This window comes from Brassica rapa, chromosome A02 (assembly GCF_000309985.2).
Source record: "Brassica rapa cultivar Chiifu-401-42 chromosome A02, CAAS_Brap_v3.01, whole genome shotgun sequence".
Taxonomy (NCBI): domain Eukaryota; kingdom Viridiplantae; phylum Streptophyta; class Magnoliopsida; order Brassicales; family Brassicaceae; genus Brassica; species Brassica rapa.
This window is the reverse complement of record NC_024796.2, coordinates 5,532,271-5,548,889: the sequence shown is the minus strand read 5'-3', so window position 1 is coordinate 5,548,889 and position 16,619 is coordinate 5,532,271. Positions and strand designations below refer to the sequence as shown.

Here is a 16,619-nt window from a genome sequence, read left to right as displayed (position 1 = left end):
TTATGTCAGTTTTATATTATATATGTACATAAGTATTTAAATTGTTAAGATATATTGTCGTTTGAAACAATTATTAAGATTGACCATACATAAAATTAATTGATTGTATTTTAAAAAATATTTTGTTAAAACTAGTTAATGCTACAAATTAAGATTAGTTAGTTTTTAATGGCATTAGATGTAATTAAGATATAATATAAGCGCTAGTTCATAGGTACTTCAATTTTAATAATATAGATAGATAGATAAATACTAAAAGTATATATTTTATTTTATAGATTTGGTTGTAACAAAATTACAAATACGTCTATAGTTAGTAATATATATGTTCTCTTACCTGCTTAATTAAATTATTTTAATCTTGAATATAACTAAAATTTTGAAACTAATTAAAATAAACACATTATAATCTAAGTATTTACTAAATTAATAATGTAACTTATACTGACAAGTTAGATATTCATGGATTGTTTGAAACAATGTAAAACATATGGATTATTAAGTTGATTTAACCCGCGCTTTAACTATAACTAGAGCTTGACCCGCGCACCCGCGCAGGTGTTAGTTTTTTGATAAATGAATATTTATTTGTATAAGTGATAATATATATTTTAAAATTTACCCGTTTAATTTTTTTTTAATATGACATTTATAAACACAATAATTTTATAGTTTATATTGAGTAGTTTTATTTTATCATGTAAACCCTTAATTATATCATCCATTTATTTAGAATACGACCTGTAAAATCACACAAATGTATTTTTATTTTTTATGGATCAAAATTTTATGATTATATATAATAAAATTATTGTATAAACTGTTTTTATGGATCAAAATTTTATGATTATGTATAATGAAATTGTTGTATACTATTTATTACGTATATGTGGAATTAGTAAAATAATTACCGTATAATGTATGTAATTACGAAATGTATATATGGAATTAATTATTTTCAAATACACATATGTATAATAAAAAGGAAAAGACAAAAAATATTAAAAGTTAGGTTTATTAATTATTATTGCCATGATTTTTAGTTAGAATTTGATTTTGGAAATACATTAATTGAAGAGAAAAGACAAAAATCCTAAAAGATAGGTTAATTAATAACTTCAGTGGCATGCCATTGTAAATATAGTGGAAAACTAAGGGATAATCTAATTTTGTACTTCTATTTTAATAGATTAGATATACCTGTATTCTTAATTATTCAGGAAAATTCTACAAAAAGTTCAAACATCAAACTAGATGCAACAAAATATAATAATAAAAGTTTGAAAATAATAATAATATAATAATAGATATGTTTCCTTAACTTAACGATCGAGAATCATTTTGGTCAACATACAATGATGCCATTTGGAAAAAAATATCATAAAATACGTTCATTATAGCAAGTAAAGAAACAGAATCAACGGGATTTAATTAGGATTTGTTTCATTGCACGGTTTAAGTATAAATTCTACTACTCATATATCATTTTATGTTAATCTCCATTGAAATTGAAAAACTAGAGTAACATATAATTCATTGCATAAGAAAAGATGGCGAAACGAGCATCTTCATTTTGTCTCGTCTTATATGTCGTTGTCTTGTTACTCGGTTTAGTGTCAGCAGTCACAGATGATCGTCAAGATAAACAGGTATATTAGTTTTTTAACAGTTAATAATAAATTACGTTTCTACCAATCACGTTTTATTATACATGTCGAAGATAATATGATGATAATTAATATTCGATGAAGGTGTACGTTGTTTACATGGGTTCACTTCCGTCTCGACCGGATTACACACCAATGTCGAATCACTTAAGTATTCTTCAAGAAGTCACTGGAGAAAGGTGCGATTAAATTAAATCATTCTCTATTCATAAATTAGTTATCATTAGCCTATGTTATGAGAATTCTAACAAGTTATATACACACACATATATACACTCTAGTTCTATCACAGGTCGTTTGGTGAGAAGTTATAAGAGGAGTTTTAATGGGTTCGCTGCCCGACTCACTGAGTCAGAACGAGAACAAGTAGCCGGTGAGTGATCTTCGATCAAGACACACTTATCCTGAAATGGTATTATAAAAGGTTAGATAATTACTTACAACCATTTTTATGTTTTGCATAGAAATGGAGGGAGTTGTGTCTGTGTTCCCGAACAAGAAGTTACAACTCCAAACGACGGCGTCTTGGGACTTCATGGGGTTAAAGGAAGGAAAGAATACAAAGCGGAACTTGGCCATGGAGAGTGATACTATCATCGGAGTCATCGACACTGGTGTTTGGCCAGAATCAGAGAGCTTCTCGGACAAAGGCTTTGGTCCTCCTCCAAAGAAATGGAAAGGTGTTTGTTCCGGCGGCAAAAACTTCACTTGCAACAAGTAACTAATTCTCCAAAATGTCTCTCTTATAAGATTACTATTGTTTTTAAGAAGAGGCTGACGTTGTTTTTAATGTTTTTCAGCAAGTTGATAGGAGCAAGAGACTACACAGGCGAAGGCACTAGGGACAACCAGGGCCACGGTTCACACACAGCATCGACAGCTGCTGGAAACGCAGTTGCGGGAGAAAGCTTCTTCGGAATAGGTAATGGAACGGCGAGAGGCGGCGTTCCAGCTGCAAGAGTCGCTGCTTACAAAGTTTGCATCCCGACAGGGTGTACCACAGAATCTATACTGTCTGCATTCGATGACGCGATAGCAGATGGTGTAGATGTCATTAGCATATCCATTGGGGATGACAATGCCATCCCGTATGAAAAGGACCCCATTGCAATCGGGGCTTTTCACGCTATGGCCAAAGGGATCCTCACTGTGAACTCAGCCGGCAACAGCGGTCCAACTCCGAACTCGGTTGCGAGTGTCGCACCGTGGATATTAACAGTTGCAGCCAGCACAACCAACCGTGAGTTTCTCACCAAAGTTGTTCTCGAAAACGGCAGGACACTTTCCGTAAGTATCAAGTAACATTCCTATGATAATAATATCTTCTCTGTCCCTTCTAATGACTCTTTTGTTTTTGTCTTGAAAAGGGGAGATCAGTGAATGCTTTTGATCTCAAAGGAAAGAATTATCCTCTTGTGGAGGGAACTCTTGGATCTCAGGCCAAGGGACAAATATTGGTGAGCAGATATCCAACTATTTCAGGAACAGCTGTTGCAACCATAAATGTAGACTACAAGAACTACTCCTCCATTAGCCCTCGTCCTCTATCTTCTCTATCACAAGATGACTTTGATTCTCTCCTCTCTTACCTTAACTCCACAAAGTAACAAAATATCTTTTCTCTGTTTCATACGTTTTACATTTTCTTAAGAGTCTGCTTCTTTGTCCTGATATGTATGTGTTTGTTTTCCGTAGGTCCCCACGAGGCACTGTTCTAAAAACTGAGGCAGTCTTTAATCAGAAAGGTCCTAAAGTTGCTTCCTTCTCTTCTCGTGGTCCAAACACCCTTGCTGTTGATCTTCTAAAGGTTACATATCTTTTTTTTTTTAATATTTATTGGATTTTTAAAATCGGTTTGACAGAAAATGTTTGATTGAAATGTAGCCGGATATAACTGCACCGGGAGTGGAGATTCTCGCTGCGTATTCACCTTTGAGTTCCCCATCTTTAGGAGACCAGAGACAAGTGAAGTACTCTGTTGATTCTGGAACTTCAATGTCTTGTCCACATGTTGCTGGCGTGGCTGCGTACATCAAGACTTTTCATCCTGACTGGTCTCCATCCGTGATCCATTCTGCCATCATGACAACCGGTAAACCAAAATTGTTATCCACCTTGTACCACAAGTAACCTTTTTGCCGATATCTCTGTTCTTATATAGTGTCTCTTAATTAACATTTGCAGCTTGGTCAATGAATGCTTCTGACACTGGGGTTGCATCAACCGAGTTTGCTTATGGAGCTGGCCATGTCGACCCAATAGCCGCTCTAAATCCTGGACTTGTCTACGAACTGAACAAAGCAGACCACATCACCTTTCTCTGCGGCTTAAACTACACTTCCAAAACCCTTAAACTCATTACCGGTGAAGCAGTCACTTGCACTGGAAATACCTTACCAAGAAACCTCAACTATCCTTCAATGTCGGCTAAACTTTCGGAAACTAATAGCCCCTTCACCGTCACTTTCAACAGAACCGTCACCAACGTCGGTATCCCCAACTCTACCTACAAATCGCAGATTGTCTTAAATCACGGGACTAAGCTCAGTGTCAAGGTTTCACCTAATGTCCTGTCTATGAAGTCGGTGAATGAAAAACAGGCTTTCACAGTGACTGTTACAGGCAGTGGTCTCGACCCAAAACTGCCTTCGTCTGCTAATCTAGTCTGGTCTGATGGCACACACAACGTGAGAAGCCCCATTGTTATTTATACTAGTGGCTGATGAGGGCCATGAGGCCACATGCATTTAACATATTTGATCTTTCTATCATCATGATTATCACTACCGTTGCAATAAAACCACCATGCTGTTGTTATGTGTTTTTTTTCTGTTAAAAAATGTTCCATGTCTAGCCGTGTTGTCTCGGGATCTTAGCTTTATTAACCTGATACTGAAGTGGTTAATATTTCAAAATTATGTTATATCCCTTTTAAGTTTTAGGAGTGGAAATTCCCTTAGATGGACTGTATGGCCTTTTATGTGTTAAAAAAGAGACGACTATATGGCCTTTTAAATTTAGATTGATATGTAGTGAAGTAGCATGAAGAGAGATTAAAAGATTTAAAAAACAAAACTGACGGGAATCAACTTATTGACAAAGCAATGGGCAGTAGCTCTTTGCTCTTTGCTAAGAAGAGTAATTTAGCTTATATCCCTACATAGAAACAGTATTAAGTAAATACACATGATTTGATGTATAGGTAAATTACTATAGATTTTTAACTTGAATTTCCAAAATTATCTCTATTTCGCTCTTTTTTTTCTTATGTTTTTTTTTGTCCTTGCAATCTGTGCTTTTTTTTCTTTCACACTTTCCTTTCCCTAAATTTTTCAGTAAGATAACATTTTATCCTCTTTCACTTTTTTTTTTCTTCATAATCAAGTATTTAAGTTCATCTAATTTGATGGAGAAAACCAATTCTCCATAGAAACATATTACTCTCATCTCCTTTGCACTCACCAGTCTCCATTCTAAATTTTCAACCGCCATCGATTCTGTTTTTCAATCGCCATCGATTCTGTTTTTCAATCCCAAACCTCTGTTGATATCTTCTCTTCTTTATCTCATCTTGACCATCGTTTCTCAATTTTTGAATCTTTTCCTCTACTCATTTTTTGGTATCAAACTATGAATCAGTTAACGAAACATATATCATATAACAATTCATGTATCATATAACATATTAACTCACAAACCATGTATCAACCCATTTCTCTGCTAACATACCAAATATTAAATAATGTAGAAGTTGACAGATCATTTATCAATGCTTTGGTATTAAACTATGTATTGGTTAACAAAATATGTACCAAGTAACAAATTATTATCGGATAATAAACCATTATCAAACATTTTAATGAATAAATTATTTAAATATATCTGTATATACATATATTTCTTAATTATTCAGGAAAATTCTACAAAAAAAAATGAGCTCAAACATCAAACTAGATGTACAGAGAAGTCCATTTCAGTTTGAATGATCCATGGATACATGCATCTTGTTAAGGCCAGCAATACAGAAAAATCAATCTCAATTCTTAAATCATTCACTAAAGGTGAAACGTCTTATTAATCAGTGGGATCTCTCTTGAAATATGGATTTGCTTAACACATATATCCGAACTGTCCTATGAAAATTCTCTGACCAGATTTACTTGCACCATGTTGAAGATCTCTTGTACGCTTTTCTTCTGTAATCTATATTAATAAATAGTTCTCTCATGGACTTTAAATCTGAATTTCCTGTAATCTGTAAAAAATTGCAACTCCAGACCTGAGTGTAAAAGTCTTTAAACCTTAACCAGTAGACTACGGTGCTTCCTAGTTATTATTGTAAAATAACATCAAGCTAGATGTAACAAAATATAATAATAGATATGTTTCCTTAAATTAACGATCGTGGATCATTTTGGTCAACATACAATGATGCCATTTGGGAAAGATATCATAAAATATATGGTAATATGTTCATTACAATTAGCAAGTAAGGAGACCGAATCAATGGAGTTTTATTAGGATTTGTCTCTTTGCACGGTTAAAGTATAAATTCTACTAATACTCATCATCATTTTATGTAATCTCCATTGAAATTGAAAAAATAGAGTAACATATAATTCAGAAAAAGATGGCGAAACGAGCATCTTCCTTTTGTCTTCTCTCATGTATCGTTGTCTTCTTACTCGGTTTAGTCTCAGCAGCCACAGATAATCGTCAAGATAAACAGGTATATTAGTTTTTATAACAGTTAATAATAAATTTTGTTTCTACCAATCTCGTTTTATTATACATGTCGAAGATAATGATGATAATATTCGATGAAGGTGTACGTTGTTTACATGGGTTCACTTCCGTCTCGACCGGATTACACACCAATGTCGAATCACATAAGTATTCTTCAAGAAGTCACTGGAGAAAGGTGCGATTAAATTAAATCATTCTCTATTCGTAAATTAGTTATAACTAGCCCACATTAATTAAGAGGATTCTAACAAGTAATACACACACACATATATATACTCTAGTTCGATGGAAGGTCGTTTGGTGCGAAGTTATAAGAGGAGTTTTAACGGGTTCGCTGCCCGACTCACCGAGTCAGAACGAGAACAACTAGCCGGTGAGTGATCTTCAATCGAGACACACTTATGCTGAAATGGTTTATAAGGATTCACGTAGGTAGTTAGTTAAAACCATTTTATGTTTTGATAGAAATGGAGGGAGTTGTGTCTGTGTTCCCGAACAAGAAGTTACAACTCCAAACGACTGCGTCTTGGGACTTCATGGGGTTAAAGGAAGGAAAGAATACAAAGCGAAACTTGGCAGTAGAGAGTGATACTATTGTCGGAGTCATCGACTGTGGTGTTTGGCCAGAATCGGAGAGCTTCTCGGGCAAAGGATTTGGTCCGCCTCCGAAGAAATGGAAAGGTGTTTGCTCAGGCGGCAAAAACTTCACTTGCAACAAGTAATTCTCTTAATGTCTATCTTATAAGATTACTATTGTTTTTAAGGAGAGGATGACTTTGTTTTCAATGTTTCAGCAAGTTGATCGGAGCAAGAGACTACACAGGCGAAGGCACCAGGGACCTCGACGGCCACGGTACACACACAGCGTCTACAGCTGCTGGAAACGCAGTTACGGGCGCAAGCTTCTTTGGAATAGGTAACGGAACAGCGAGAGGCGGCGTTCCAGCTGCTAGGATAGCTGCTTACAATGTTTGCACCGACACAGGGTGTAAAACAGATGCTATACTGTCTGCATTCGATGACGCAATAGCCGATGGTGTCGATGTTATTAGCGTATCCCTTGGGGATGACAATGCCATCCCGTACGAAAAGGACCCCATTGCAATCGGGGCTTTTCACGCTATGGCCAAAGGGATTATCACTGTGAATGCAGCCGGCAACAGCGGTCCAACTCCGAACTCGGTTGCGAGTGTCGCACCGTGGATATTAACAGTTGCAGCCAGCACAACCAACCGTGAGTTTCTCACCAAAGTTGTTATCCAAAACGGCAAGACACTTGTGGTAAGTATCAAGTAATACTAACATTCCTATCATAATAGTATCCTCTTTGTCCTACAAATACTTTTGTTTTTTTTTTTGTCTTAACAGGGAAGATCGGTGAATGCTTTTGATCTGCAAGGAAAGAACTATCCTCTTGTCTTCCAAGAATCTCAGGCCAAGGGAAAAATATTGGTGAGCGAATATTCATTTAGTTCAAAAACAGCTGTTGCAACCATAATTGAAGGCTACAACAACTACGCCACCATTAGCCCTCGTCCCCTCTCTGCTCTATCATCAGATGACTATGACTTTCTCCTCTCTTACAATAAGTCCACAAAGTAACAAACGATCTTTTATCTGTTTCGTACGTTTTACATTTCTTAAGAGTCTCCTTCTTTGTCCTGATATGTATGTGTTTGTTTTCCTCAGGTCGCTACAAGGCACTGTTCTAAAAAGTGAAGCATTCTTTAATCAGAGAGCTCCTAAAGTTGTTTCCTTCTCTTCTCGTGGTCCAAACACCCTTGCTGCTGACCTTCTAAAGGTGACACATCTTTTTTTTAAAATATTTATTGGATTTTTAAAAGAAAAATTCTCTAAGATAACCTTTGAAAGTTTTATCACAAAAGAGCATTTAATGAGAAAAATGATCAAAAAAGTTTTACTAAAAGGTAAAAATAAATTTATACTTTAGGATTAACTAATTTAGACTTAAGGCTTAGAGTTAAGGAGTGAGATTATGAAAATGGAATTTTAAATTTCAAATTTTAAAAAATTAAAAATAAATATTAAAATTTTTCAAAATAAAAAAAGTTATTTTGGTCATTTTCCTCTTTGAAAACTATTTTGTGACAAAAACTTACAACATAACTATGTCCTTTTTAAAACCAGTTTGACAAAAAATGTTTGATTGAAATGTAGCCGGATATAACTGCACCAGGAGTGGAGATTCTTGCTGCATATTCACCTTTAAGTCCACCATCTTTAGAAGACCAGAGACGTGTGAAGTACTCTGTTCTATCTGGAACTTCAATGTCTTGTCCACACGTTGCTGGCGTGGCTGCGTACATCAAGACTTTTCATCCTGACTGGTCTCCATCCATGATCCAATCTGCCATCATGACAACCGGTAACCAAAATTGAGATCCACCTTGTACCACAAGTAACCTTTTGCCGATATCTCTGTTCTTATATAGTGTCTCTTAATTAACATTTGCAGCTTGGTCGATGAATGCTTCTGAAACTGGGGTTGCATCAACCGAGTTCGCTTATGGAGCTGGCCATGTGGACCCAATAGCTGCTCTAAATCCTGGACTTGTCTACGAACTGGACAAAGCAGACCACATCACCTTTCTCTGCGGCTTGAAATACACTTCCAAAACCCTTAGACTCATTACCGGTGAAGCCATCACTTGCACTGGAAAGACCTTACCAAGAAACCTCAACTATCCTTCAATGACGGCTAAACGTGCTAGATCAAATAGCTCCTTCACCGTCACTTTCAACAGAACCGTCACCAACGTCGGTATCCCCAACTCTACATACAAATCGATGATTGTCTTAAATCAGGGTTCTAAGCTCAATGTCGAGGTTACGCCTAATGTCCTGTCTATGATGTCAGTGAAGGAGAAGCAGGCTTTCACCGTGACTGTTTCAGGCAGCAACATCGACCCAAAGCTGCCTTCTTCTGCAAGTTTAATATGGTCTGATGGCACCCATAAAGTTAGAAGCCCCATTGTTGTTTATACTGATATTCCTGATTCAATCTGATAATATTAATTAATATAATAAATCAATATAATCCTTATGTTTTAGTAATCTCGTTGATTCTATGTCTGATCTCTTGACTTCCGATATATGCTAATGTCTTAACTCTTTTTTCGTTTGGTCAAAGCAAATGTCTTAACTCTTAAGCACAGTTATATAGCTGAAATTCACGGTCTAAAATCAACAAGAGCTGTGGAAGCACCGTAGTCTACTGGTTAAGCTTTAAAAAATTTCTACACCCAGGTATGGGGTTTGAATCTCAGACTATATAATTTCTTGCAGATTACAGAAAATCCAAGTTTCAAATCCCGGAAAGAGCGATTTATTAAACAATTATGCAGACTACACGACAGAAAAGCTTATAAGAGATATTCAATATGGTGCAAGTAAATCTGCTATGGCGTGGATCTTTGTAGAACGTCTTAGGTGATGCAGTTAAACATAAGTCTTCATAAGGCAGATAATATTGTCAGTTGTCGAATTGTCTTATGTAATTTTTCTCATATCATAATTGTAATATCCTAATAAATCAGCGTTAAAAAAAATCAACAAGAGTAGCCTCAACGGGTAGAAACCCAAAACAACCATCTCAGTTGTTAATTATTATTCTTTTAATAGATTTTTAATAGATAGTTAAATTTTAGTAATTTGTAAAAAGCAAAACCATTCACATCTCGACAGCTGGAAGATTAAGTTCGATACCGGTCCTTACTTCCTTTTTCTTTGCCTCTCTCTTACTTTTTTTTTTTAAATTTTATTTTCTTAAATTATTTTAGAATTCCTCTAAAACTTAACGAATATAATGCAATCTTCCACGGTTTTTCAACATACGCGACGACAAGGAAATACAGTTGCTGATAAATTAGCCAAAACAGTTATCTTACAAAATCAAGATTGGAGTTTGTTCCATTCTTGTCCGTCTTTCATAAAACAATTTGTAATTTGTGATCAATAAAATCATTGAGATGGCAAAAAAACACAAGAATATAATGCAATCTCGAAGGATTGCAGTCGGTGAAAGTGAAACTTACACCCACATAAAACCCATTTTTATAAGATTTTAGGACCCAACAAAATGAGAAAATATTAATTATAAGGTATATTCTCTAATTAAACTAATAAACAAGAAATTTTAATAAAATTGCAATCATTTAATTATCAACAAAACAATTTGACTAGTACGGCTTTAATTTGGTATTGGTACATATTTACAATTAATTTTGATAAAATATAAACATTTATACAAAAATAAAATATATAACTTGATGTGATTTTTATATTTGTAATTATATCTAATTTAATTCTTACTAATGTGATATATATATATATATATATATTACATTACCATATTTTAAAAATTACATCAAAAATGAATATTTACAAGGAAAATTTATTATAGGACTTATTAGTTATTATCATTTTTTTTGGCAAAAACATAAATCATTACTAAATAAAATTTGTATATCTCACCATTAGATTGAATGACATATCACTTTTCTAAAAGGGCAATTAGGCTGGATAGCTAAGAAATCAAGTATTTTTAAGAATATAACTAAAAAAGAGAGTCATCATTATTACTATATTATATACTATACTATCTATAGTATCCGGTCACTAAAATCTCAAATACCTTCTTCTTTAATTATTAATTACCAATCACCACCGCTGCTGCTTCATTCATAATCACAACCGCCTCTGTTATTGTCGCTACTTCCACTACAATCACCACATTCTGTAATCTTTGTTCAGTATTTTGTACTTTTCTTTGCCAAAATCCAATTAACCATCATATTTTCAACCACCATCTCTTCCTCCATAACCACAAACCGCCTCCTTTGTAATCAGCATCAACTCTGATATTCCATCACTCTTCCACCATCACTGTATAGTTCCACCACCATGAGCAGTTGAGCACCATCAAACCGTAACCATATCTTTCCACCACCGTTTTTCCTCAACCACTGTCACATCCAAGTGTTTTAACTATAAAATTTATTTTATACTATTTTTAAAATTGAGATGTACATGATATAGTATTCTAAATCATTTTGTAATTTCATTACTATGTAGTATACAATTTATTTTGTTCATTTCTATATATACTTTCATATTTCATAAGATGAAAATTAATTTTCACATAAGCGTTTATACTTTTTTTCATGTTGTATAATTTAATAAGATACATATGATCAATGAAATCAGCCATAGATGTAGAGAAAGTGAAAACAATTCATTTTCGAATATACCATTCTATTTAATCATTTTACTAATACTTGTTATACCATCTAGTTTGTTCAATATTATTTCTAATCTATGTTATAAAAGACCATTAGTTCCTACATATCCATGTCCGCCACTTTCTCTGTAACCATCACCATCATTGTCACTACCACCACAACTACCACCAATTCCCATATTGTCTCTTTTACATATTTCAAATCTAACACAGCTTCACCAACACCACCATAATCACCCCCATCGCTACTACAACAATCATCACCGTCACAATCCATAACCGCCCCTACCCTAATCACCACCTCCGTCGATGTGACAATCACCACCACCGCGATAATCGCCACTACTCACCATTTTTCCTCCATCACCGTCATCAACCATGTCTCGTAACCTCCTCCCTCATAACCTCCTCCCGTTCTTTTTTTCTAAGTTTTAAATGTCTGAGTAATAGAAATAATGAATCGTCAACTATACTATATTCAGCGAGAGTATGTTTTGGTATAGTACAATCAATCCTTTTTCCAGGACACATGTGGAAAATTCGTCAATGTCATCAATTATCTTCTTTCACATGAACTATGCATCAGTGGTCAGATGGCACAAATCGTTCCTCTAAGAAACCCAAGCTCGAATCCGCTGCTAATCCAGATAAACACGGTGTGTGGCCACATGGGCTTTTACATTCTCTCTCCGGAGAAAGGGATCACCCACTACCTTTTTTCTTTTATCTTTTTTCACATGCTCATGCAATACACAAGCCTAAAACCAAAAATAAAATGAAAAAAACTTTGATCTATTTAATTATGTCAAATCAATAGCTATTTTTTTTTTTTTAAAACACTTTTTTTTTTGAAACACTGTCAAATCAATAGCTATATTTTTAAAATTAATTCCAAAATTGGTTAGTTGTAAAATTAACTGTTTAAAAAAAGTCATGTCATGTTTTCTTGTAGGAAATGAATGTAGTGATGATATAAGCAAATCTTTTCGCAAATAATGTTCTAATAACTAATGTGATATACATATTATTTTTTGATGATTTATGCTTTATTAATTATTATCCATTTTTTTATCAAAATGAATGTATTTATACCGGAAATTAACTTTAATGATGATATTTGAGTTATTAGTTATTAATATATTTAAAATATTGCTAAAACATAAAATATTTATAAATAAAATTAATTATGCATGTCACAGTTAATTTGATGCTATGTCATATTTACAAAAGTCATGTCATTTTATTAGAATGAATGTAGTGATGAAAAATAAGCAAATAAGGAAAACACTTCCTAAATAAGTTAAGTAGATTTTAGTTTTGAGCAAGAAGTTGAAAAAGACTTTGACTTCAAAGTAGAAGTAGCAAATTAGTTATGTAAATATACAATGTTGACTAAAACAGGTCAATATTCAATGATATGATTAATGTAAGAGTATCTTCAATGTATATCTCTATATTTTCCTCTAAAATAGAGATCTCTATTATAGAGGTAGATTTGCTCTAATGTATGCCTCTATAATAGAATTCTTCTATTTTAGAGGAAAATATAGAAGAATCTTACTTTTTACCTCTATATTTAGAGATGAAAATAGTAAATTTCTATATTTTTCCCTATAAATAGAGGAACTCTATTATATAGGTTTACATTGGAGCAAATCCACCTCTATAGTAAAGTTTCTCTATTTTAGAGGAAAATATAGAGATAAAAATAGAGGTGGATTGGAGATGGTCTAAGTCATTCCAAATTATGGTAATATAATTGCAATAAGAGAAACAAAACCAGAGGATTTTTCTACTATATATATGCATCTTATCATGCATGTCCATCCCATAAAAATTTACAGATTGCTTCATCTTATAAAAAATGGAGAAATTACCAGCAAACTCATTTTGTCTTCTCTCATGTGTACTCGTCTTGTTCTTGAGTTCAGTCTCAGCAGTTACAGATGATCCTCAAGATAAACAGGTATGGCCTCATAATTAACGATTATCAAGTATTTTGTGTATCTATTATTTGAATCTAATCCATCATACATGATGATATAATATAATTCATGAAGGTGTATATTGTCTACATGGGATCACTTCCGTCGGGGAAAGAATACACACCAATGTCTCATCACATGAGCATCCTTCAAGAGATCACCGGGGAAAGGTGCTAATTAACAGATTCATTCTCTACCCATTAATAAATTATAATTTGTTTACGTTATGATGAGGATTCTAACAAGTGATACACAAATATTCATATATACAGTTCGATCGAAGATCGTCTGGTAAGAAGTTACAAGAGGAGTTTCAATGGGTTCGCTGCGCGGCTCTCTCAGCCAGAACGAGAAAGAATGGCCGGTGTGTGATTTTTGACCGACACACACTTTTCTATCTTATAAGTTATAACCCACACAAACTTATAAATGTATCATTTTTGTCTTAGAAATGGAAGGAGTTGTGTCCGTGTTCCGGAGCAAGAAGTTACAACTCCAAACGACAGCGTCTTGGGATTTCATGGGGTTAAAGGAAGGAAATAAGACAAAGCGAAACCCAGCCGTAGAGAGTGACACTATCATTGGTGTCCTTGACATTGGGATTTGGCCAGAGTCCGAGAGCTTCTCCGACAAAGGCTTTGGTCCTCCTCCGAAAAAATGGAAAGGTGTTTGTTCCGGCGGCAATAACTTCACTTGCAACAAGTAATAAATTCTTCAAAATGTCTCTCTTATAAGATTAGTATTGTTTTAAAGAAGAGGCTGACGTTTGTTTTCAATGTCTTTCAGCAAGTTGATAGGAGCAAGAGACTACACAGGCGAAGGCACCAGGGACCTCGACGGCCACGGTTCACACACAGCGTCTACAGCTGCAGGAAACGCAGTTGCGGGGGCAAGCTTCTTTGGAATCGGCAATGGAACCGCTAGAGGCGGCGTTCCAGCTGCTAGGATCGCTGCTTACAAAGTCTGCAACAGCACAGACTGCACCGATGATGCTGTACTGTCTGCATTCGATGATGCAATAGCAGATGGTGTGGACTTCATCAGCATCTCCCTCGGAGGAGAGGCCCTTAAATACGAAGAGGACACAACCGCCATCGGGGCTTTTCACGCTATGGCCAAAGGGATCCTCACTGTGAACTCAGCCGGTAACAGCGGTCCGAATCCAACCACAGTCAGTAGCGTTGCGCCTTGGATATTAACCGTTGCAGCCAGCACAACAAACCGTGAGTTTCTGACCAAAGTTGTTATCCAAAACGGCAAGACACTTGCGGTAAGTATCAAGCAACATTCTCATTCCTATGATAACATATTGTATCTTCTTTCTCCATTTCATACATTTGTTTTTTTTATTGTCTTAACAGGGGAGATCAGTGAATGCTTTTGATCTGCAAGAAAAGAACTATCCTCTTGTCTTTTCATTACCTGAGGTCAAGGGAAATGATATATTTGTGAGCAGATATTCATATGGTTCAGATGTAGCTGTTGCAACCATAATTAATGACTACACACACTTTGCCACCATTAACCCTCGTCCCCTCTCTGCTCTATCACCAGATGACTATAACTTTCTTCTCTCTTACGTTAAGTCCACAAAGTAAATCTCTCTGTTTCATGCACTTCAAATATTCTCCAGATTTTTCTTTTGTCCTGATATATCTATGTTTGTTTTCCTCAGGTCCCCACAAGGCACTGTTCTAAAAACTGAGGCAGTCTTTAATCAGAAAGCGCCGAAAGTTGCTTCCTTCTCTTCTCGTGGTCCAAACCCTATCGCTGTGGACCTTCTAAAGGTAACATATACTGTTTTTATCTTTGTTCGATTTTGTTTACAAATATGGTTTTGACCGAAAATGTTTGATTGAAATGCAGCCGGATATAACAGCACCAGGAGTGGAGATTCTGGCCGCTTTTTCACCTTTGGGTTCACCTTCAGAAGACAGGCAAAGAGACCAAAGACATGTGAAGTACTCTGTTATAACTGGAACTTCAATGGCTTGTCCACACGTTACAGGCGTGGCTGCATACATCAAGACTTTTCATCCTGACTGGTCTCCAGCCGTGATCCAATCTGCCATCATGACAACCGGTAACGCAAAAATCATATACATCTTTTAGTTTCTTGTAACACAAGTAACCTTTTGGCTGATTATTCTTATATGGTGTCTCTTAATTAACATTTGCAGCTTGGTCAATGAATGCTTCTGACACTGGGTTTACCTCAACCGAATTCGCTTATGGAGCTGGCCATGTGGACCCAATAGCTGCTTTAAATCCTGGACTTGTCTATGAACTGGACAAAGCAGACCACATCACCTTTCTCTGCGGCTTGAACTACACTTCCAAAATCCTTAGACTCATTACCGGTGAAGCTGTCACTTGCACTGGAAATACCTTACCAAGAAACCTTAACTATCCTTCAATGTCGGCTAAACTTTCGGGAACTAATAGCTCCTTCACCGTCACTTTCAACAGAACCGTCACCAACGTTGGTATCCCCAACTCTACCTACAAATCGATGATTGTCTTAAATCAGGGTTCTAAGCTCAATGTCGAGGTTACGCCTAATGTCCTGTCTATGAAGTCGGTGAAGGAGAAGCAGTCTTTCACCGTGACAGTTTCAGGCAGCAACATCGACCCAAAGCTGCCTTCTTCTGCAAGTTTAATATGGTCTGATGGCATCCATAAAGTTAGAAGCCCCATTGTTGTTTATACTTATATTCCTGATTCAATCTGATAATATTAATTAATATAATAAATCAATATAATCCTTATGTTTGAGTAATCTCGTTGATTCTAGGCTATCATTCTCTTTAATCTGGAAACCTTAATCTCTACATTGTTAGTTTGCAGTAGTAAAGACACAATTTTAGTGTATCAGGTTTATCGTGAAAAATATATATAAACTAGGTTAAGACCCGCGCCTTGCACGGAATGAACTTATATATAAAAGTAACTTTTATATAT

General features: G+C 35.2%; 3 protein-coding genes across 3 annotated transcripts; all 3 read left to right on the top strand.

Moving 5' to 3' along the window:
• The first annotated feature begins 1,097 nt into the window (after nt 1-1,097).
• Nucleotides 1,098-4,520, top strand: LOC103851613 (subtilisin-like protease SBT4.8). Its single transcript, XM_009128481.3, has 9 exons — nt 1,098-1,649; nt 1,752-1,846; nt 1,949-2,040; nt 2,132-2,384; nt 2,468-2,954; nt 3,035-3,270; nt 3,363-3,474; nt 3,552-3,759; nt 3,852-4,520. Exons 1-9 carry the CDS (start codon nt 1,551-1,553, stop codon nt 4,388-4,390), a joined length of 2,121 nt encoding a protein of 706 aa, XP_009126729.2. The 5' UTR covers nt 1,098-1,550; the 3' UTR covers nt 4,391-4,520.
• A 235-nt stretch (nt 4,521-4,755) lies between these two features.
• Nucleotides 4,756-9,488, top strand: LOC117125637 (subtilisin-like protease SBT4.8). Its single transcript, XM_033285351.1, has 9 exons — nt 4,756-6,396; nt 6,494-6,588; nt 6,695-6,786; nt 6,879-7,131; nt 7,208-7,694; nt 7,782-8,011; nt 8,103-8,214; nt 8,592-8,799; nt 8,890-9,488. Exons 1-9 carry the CDS (start codon nt 6,298-6,300, stop codon nt 9,438-9,440), a joined length of 2,127 nt encoding a protein of 708 aa, XP_033141242.1. The 5' UTR covers nt 4,756-6,297; the 3' UTR covers nt 9,441-9,488.
• A 3,932-nt stretch (nt 9,489-13,420) lies between these two features.
• Nucleotides 13,421-16,437, top strand: LOC103851615 (subtilisin-like protease SBT4.8). The gene is made up of 9 exons (XM_033285350.1): nt 13,421-13,639; nt 13,734-13,828; nt 13,931-14,022; nt 14,108-14,360; nt 14,445-14,928; nt 15,020-15,252; nt 15,334-15,445; nt 15,525-15,741; nt 15,839-16,437. The coding sequence occupies exons 1-9, from the start codon at nt 13,538-13,540 to the stop codon at nt 16,387-16,389; spliced, it is 2,139 nt and encodes a 712-aa protein (XP_033141241.1). The 5' UTR covers nt 13,421-13,537; the 3' UTR covers nt 16,390-16,437.
• The last annotated feature ends 182 nt before the right edge of the window (nt 16,438-16,619 follow it).

What these genes read in the sequence shown, in the direction of transcription:
- LOC103851615 (XM_033285350.1), top strand. Translation starts at nt 13,538, where the DNA reads ATGGAGAAATTACCAGCAAACTCATTTTGTCTTCTCTCATGTGTACTC. An exon ending in AAAACGGCAAGACACTTGCG is followed by an intron (nt 14,929 to 15,019) that starts GTAAGTATCAAG and finishes TTGTCTTAACAG; the next exon opens with GGGAGATCAGTGAATGCTTT. An exon ending in TCTTACGTTAAGTCCACAAA is followed by an intron (nt 15,253 to 15,333) that starts GTAAATCTCTCT and finishes TGTTTTCCTCAG; the next exon opens with GTCCCCACAAGGCACTGTTC.
- LOC117125637 (XM_033285351.1), top strand. Translation starts at nt 6,298, where the DNA reads ATGGCGAAACGAGCATCTTCCTTTTGTCTTCTCTCATGTATCGTTGTC. An exon ending in AAAACGGCAAGACACTTGTG is followed by an intron (nt 7,695 to 7,781) that starts GTAAGTATCAAG and finishes TTGTCTTAACAG; the next exon opens with GGAAGATCGGTGAATGCTTT. An exon ending in TCTTACAATAAGTCCACAAA is followed by an intron (nt 8,012 to 8,102) that starts GTAACAAACGAT and finishes TGTTTTCCTCAG; the next exon opens with GTCGCTACAAGGCACTGTTC.
- LOC103851613 (XM_009128481.3), top strand. Translation starts at nt 1,551, where the DNA reads ATGGCGAAACGAGCATCTTCATTTTGTCTCGTCTTATATGTCGTTGTC. An exon ending in AGAACGAGAACAAGTAGCCG is followed by an intron (nt 2,041 to 2,131) that starts GTGAGTGATCTT and finishes TGTTTTGCATAG; the next exon opens with AAATGGAGGGAGTTGTGTCT. An exon ending in AAAACGGCAGGACACTTTCC is followed by an intron (nt 2,955 to 3,034) that starts GTAAGTATCAAG and finishes TGTCTTGAAAAG; the next exon opens with GGGAGATCAGTGAATGCTTT.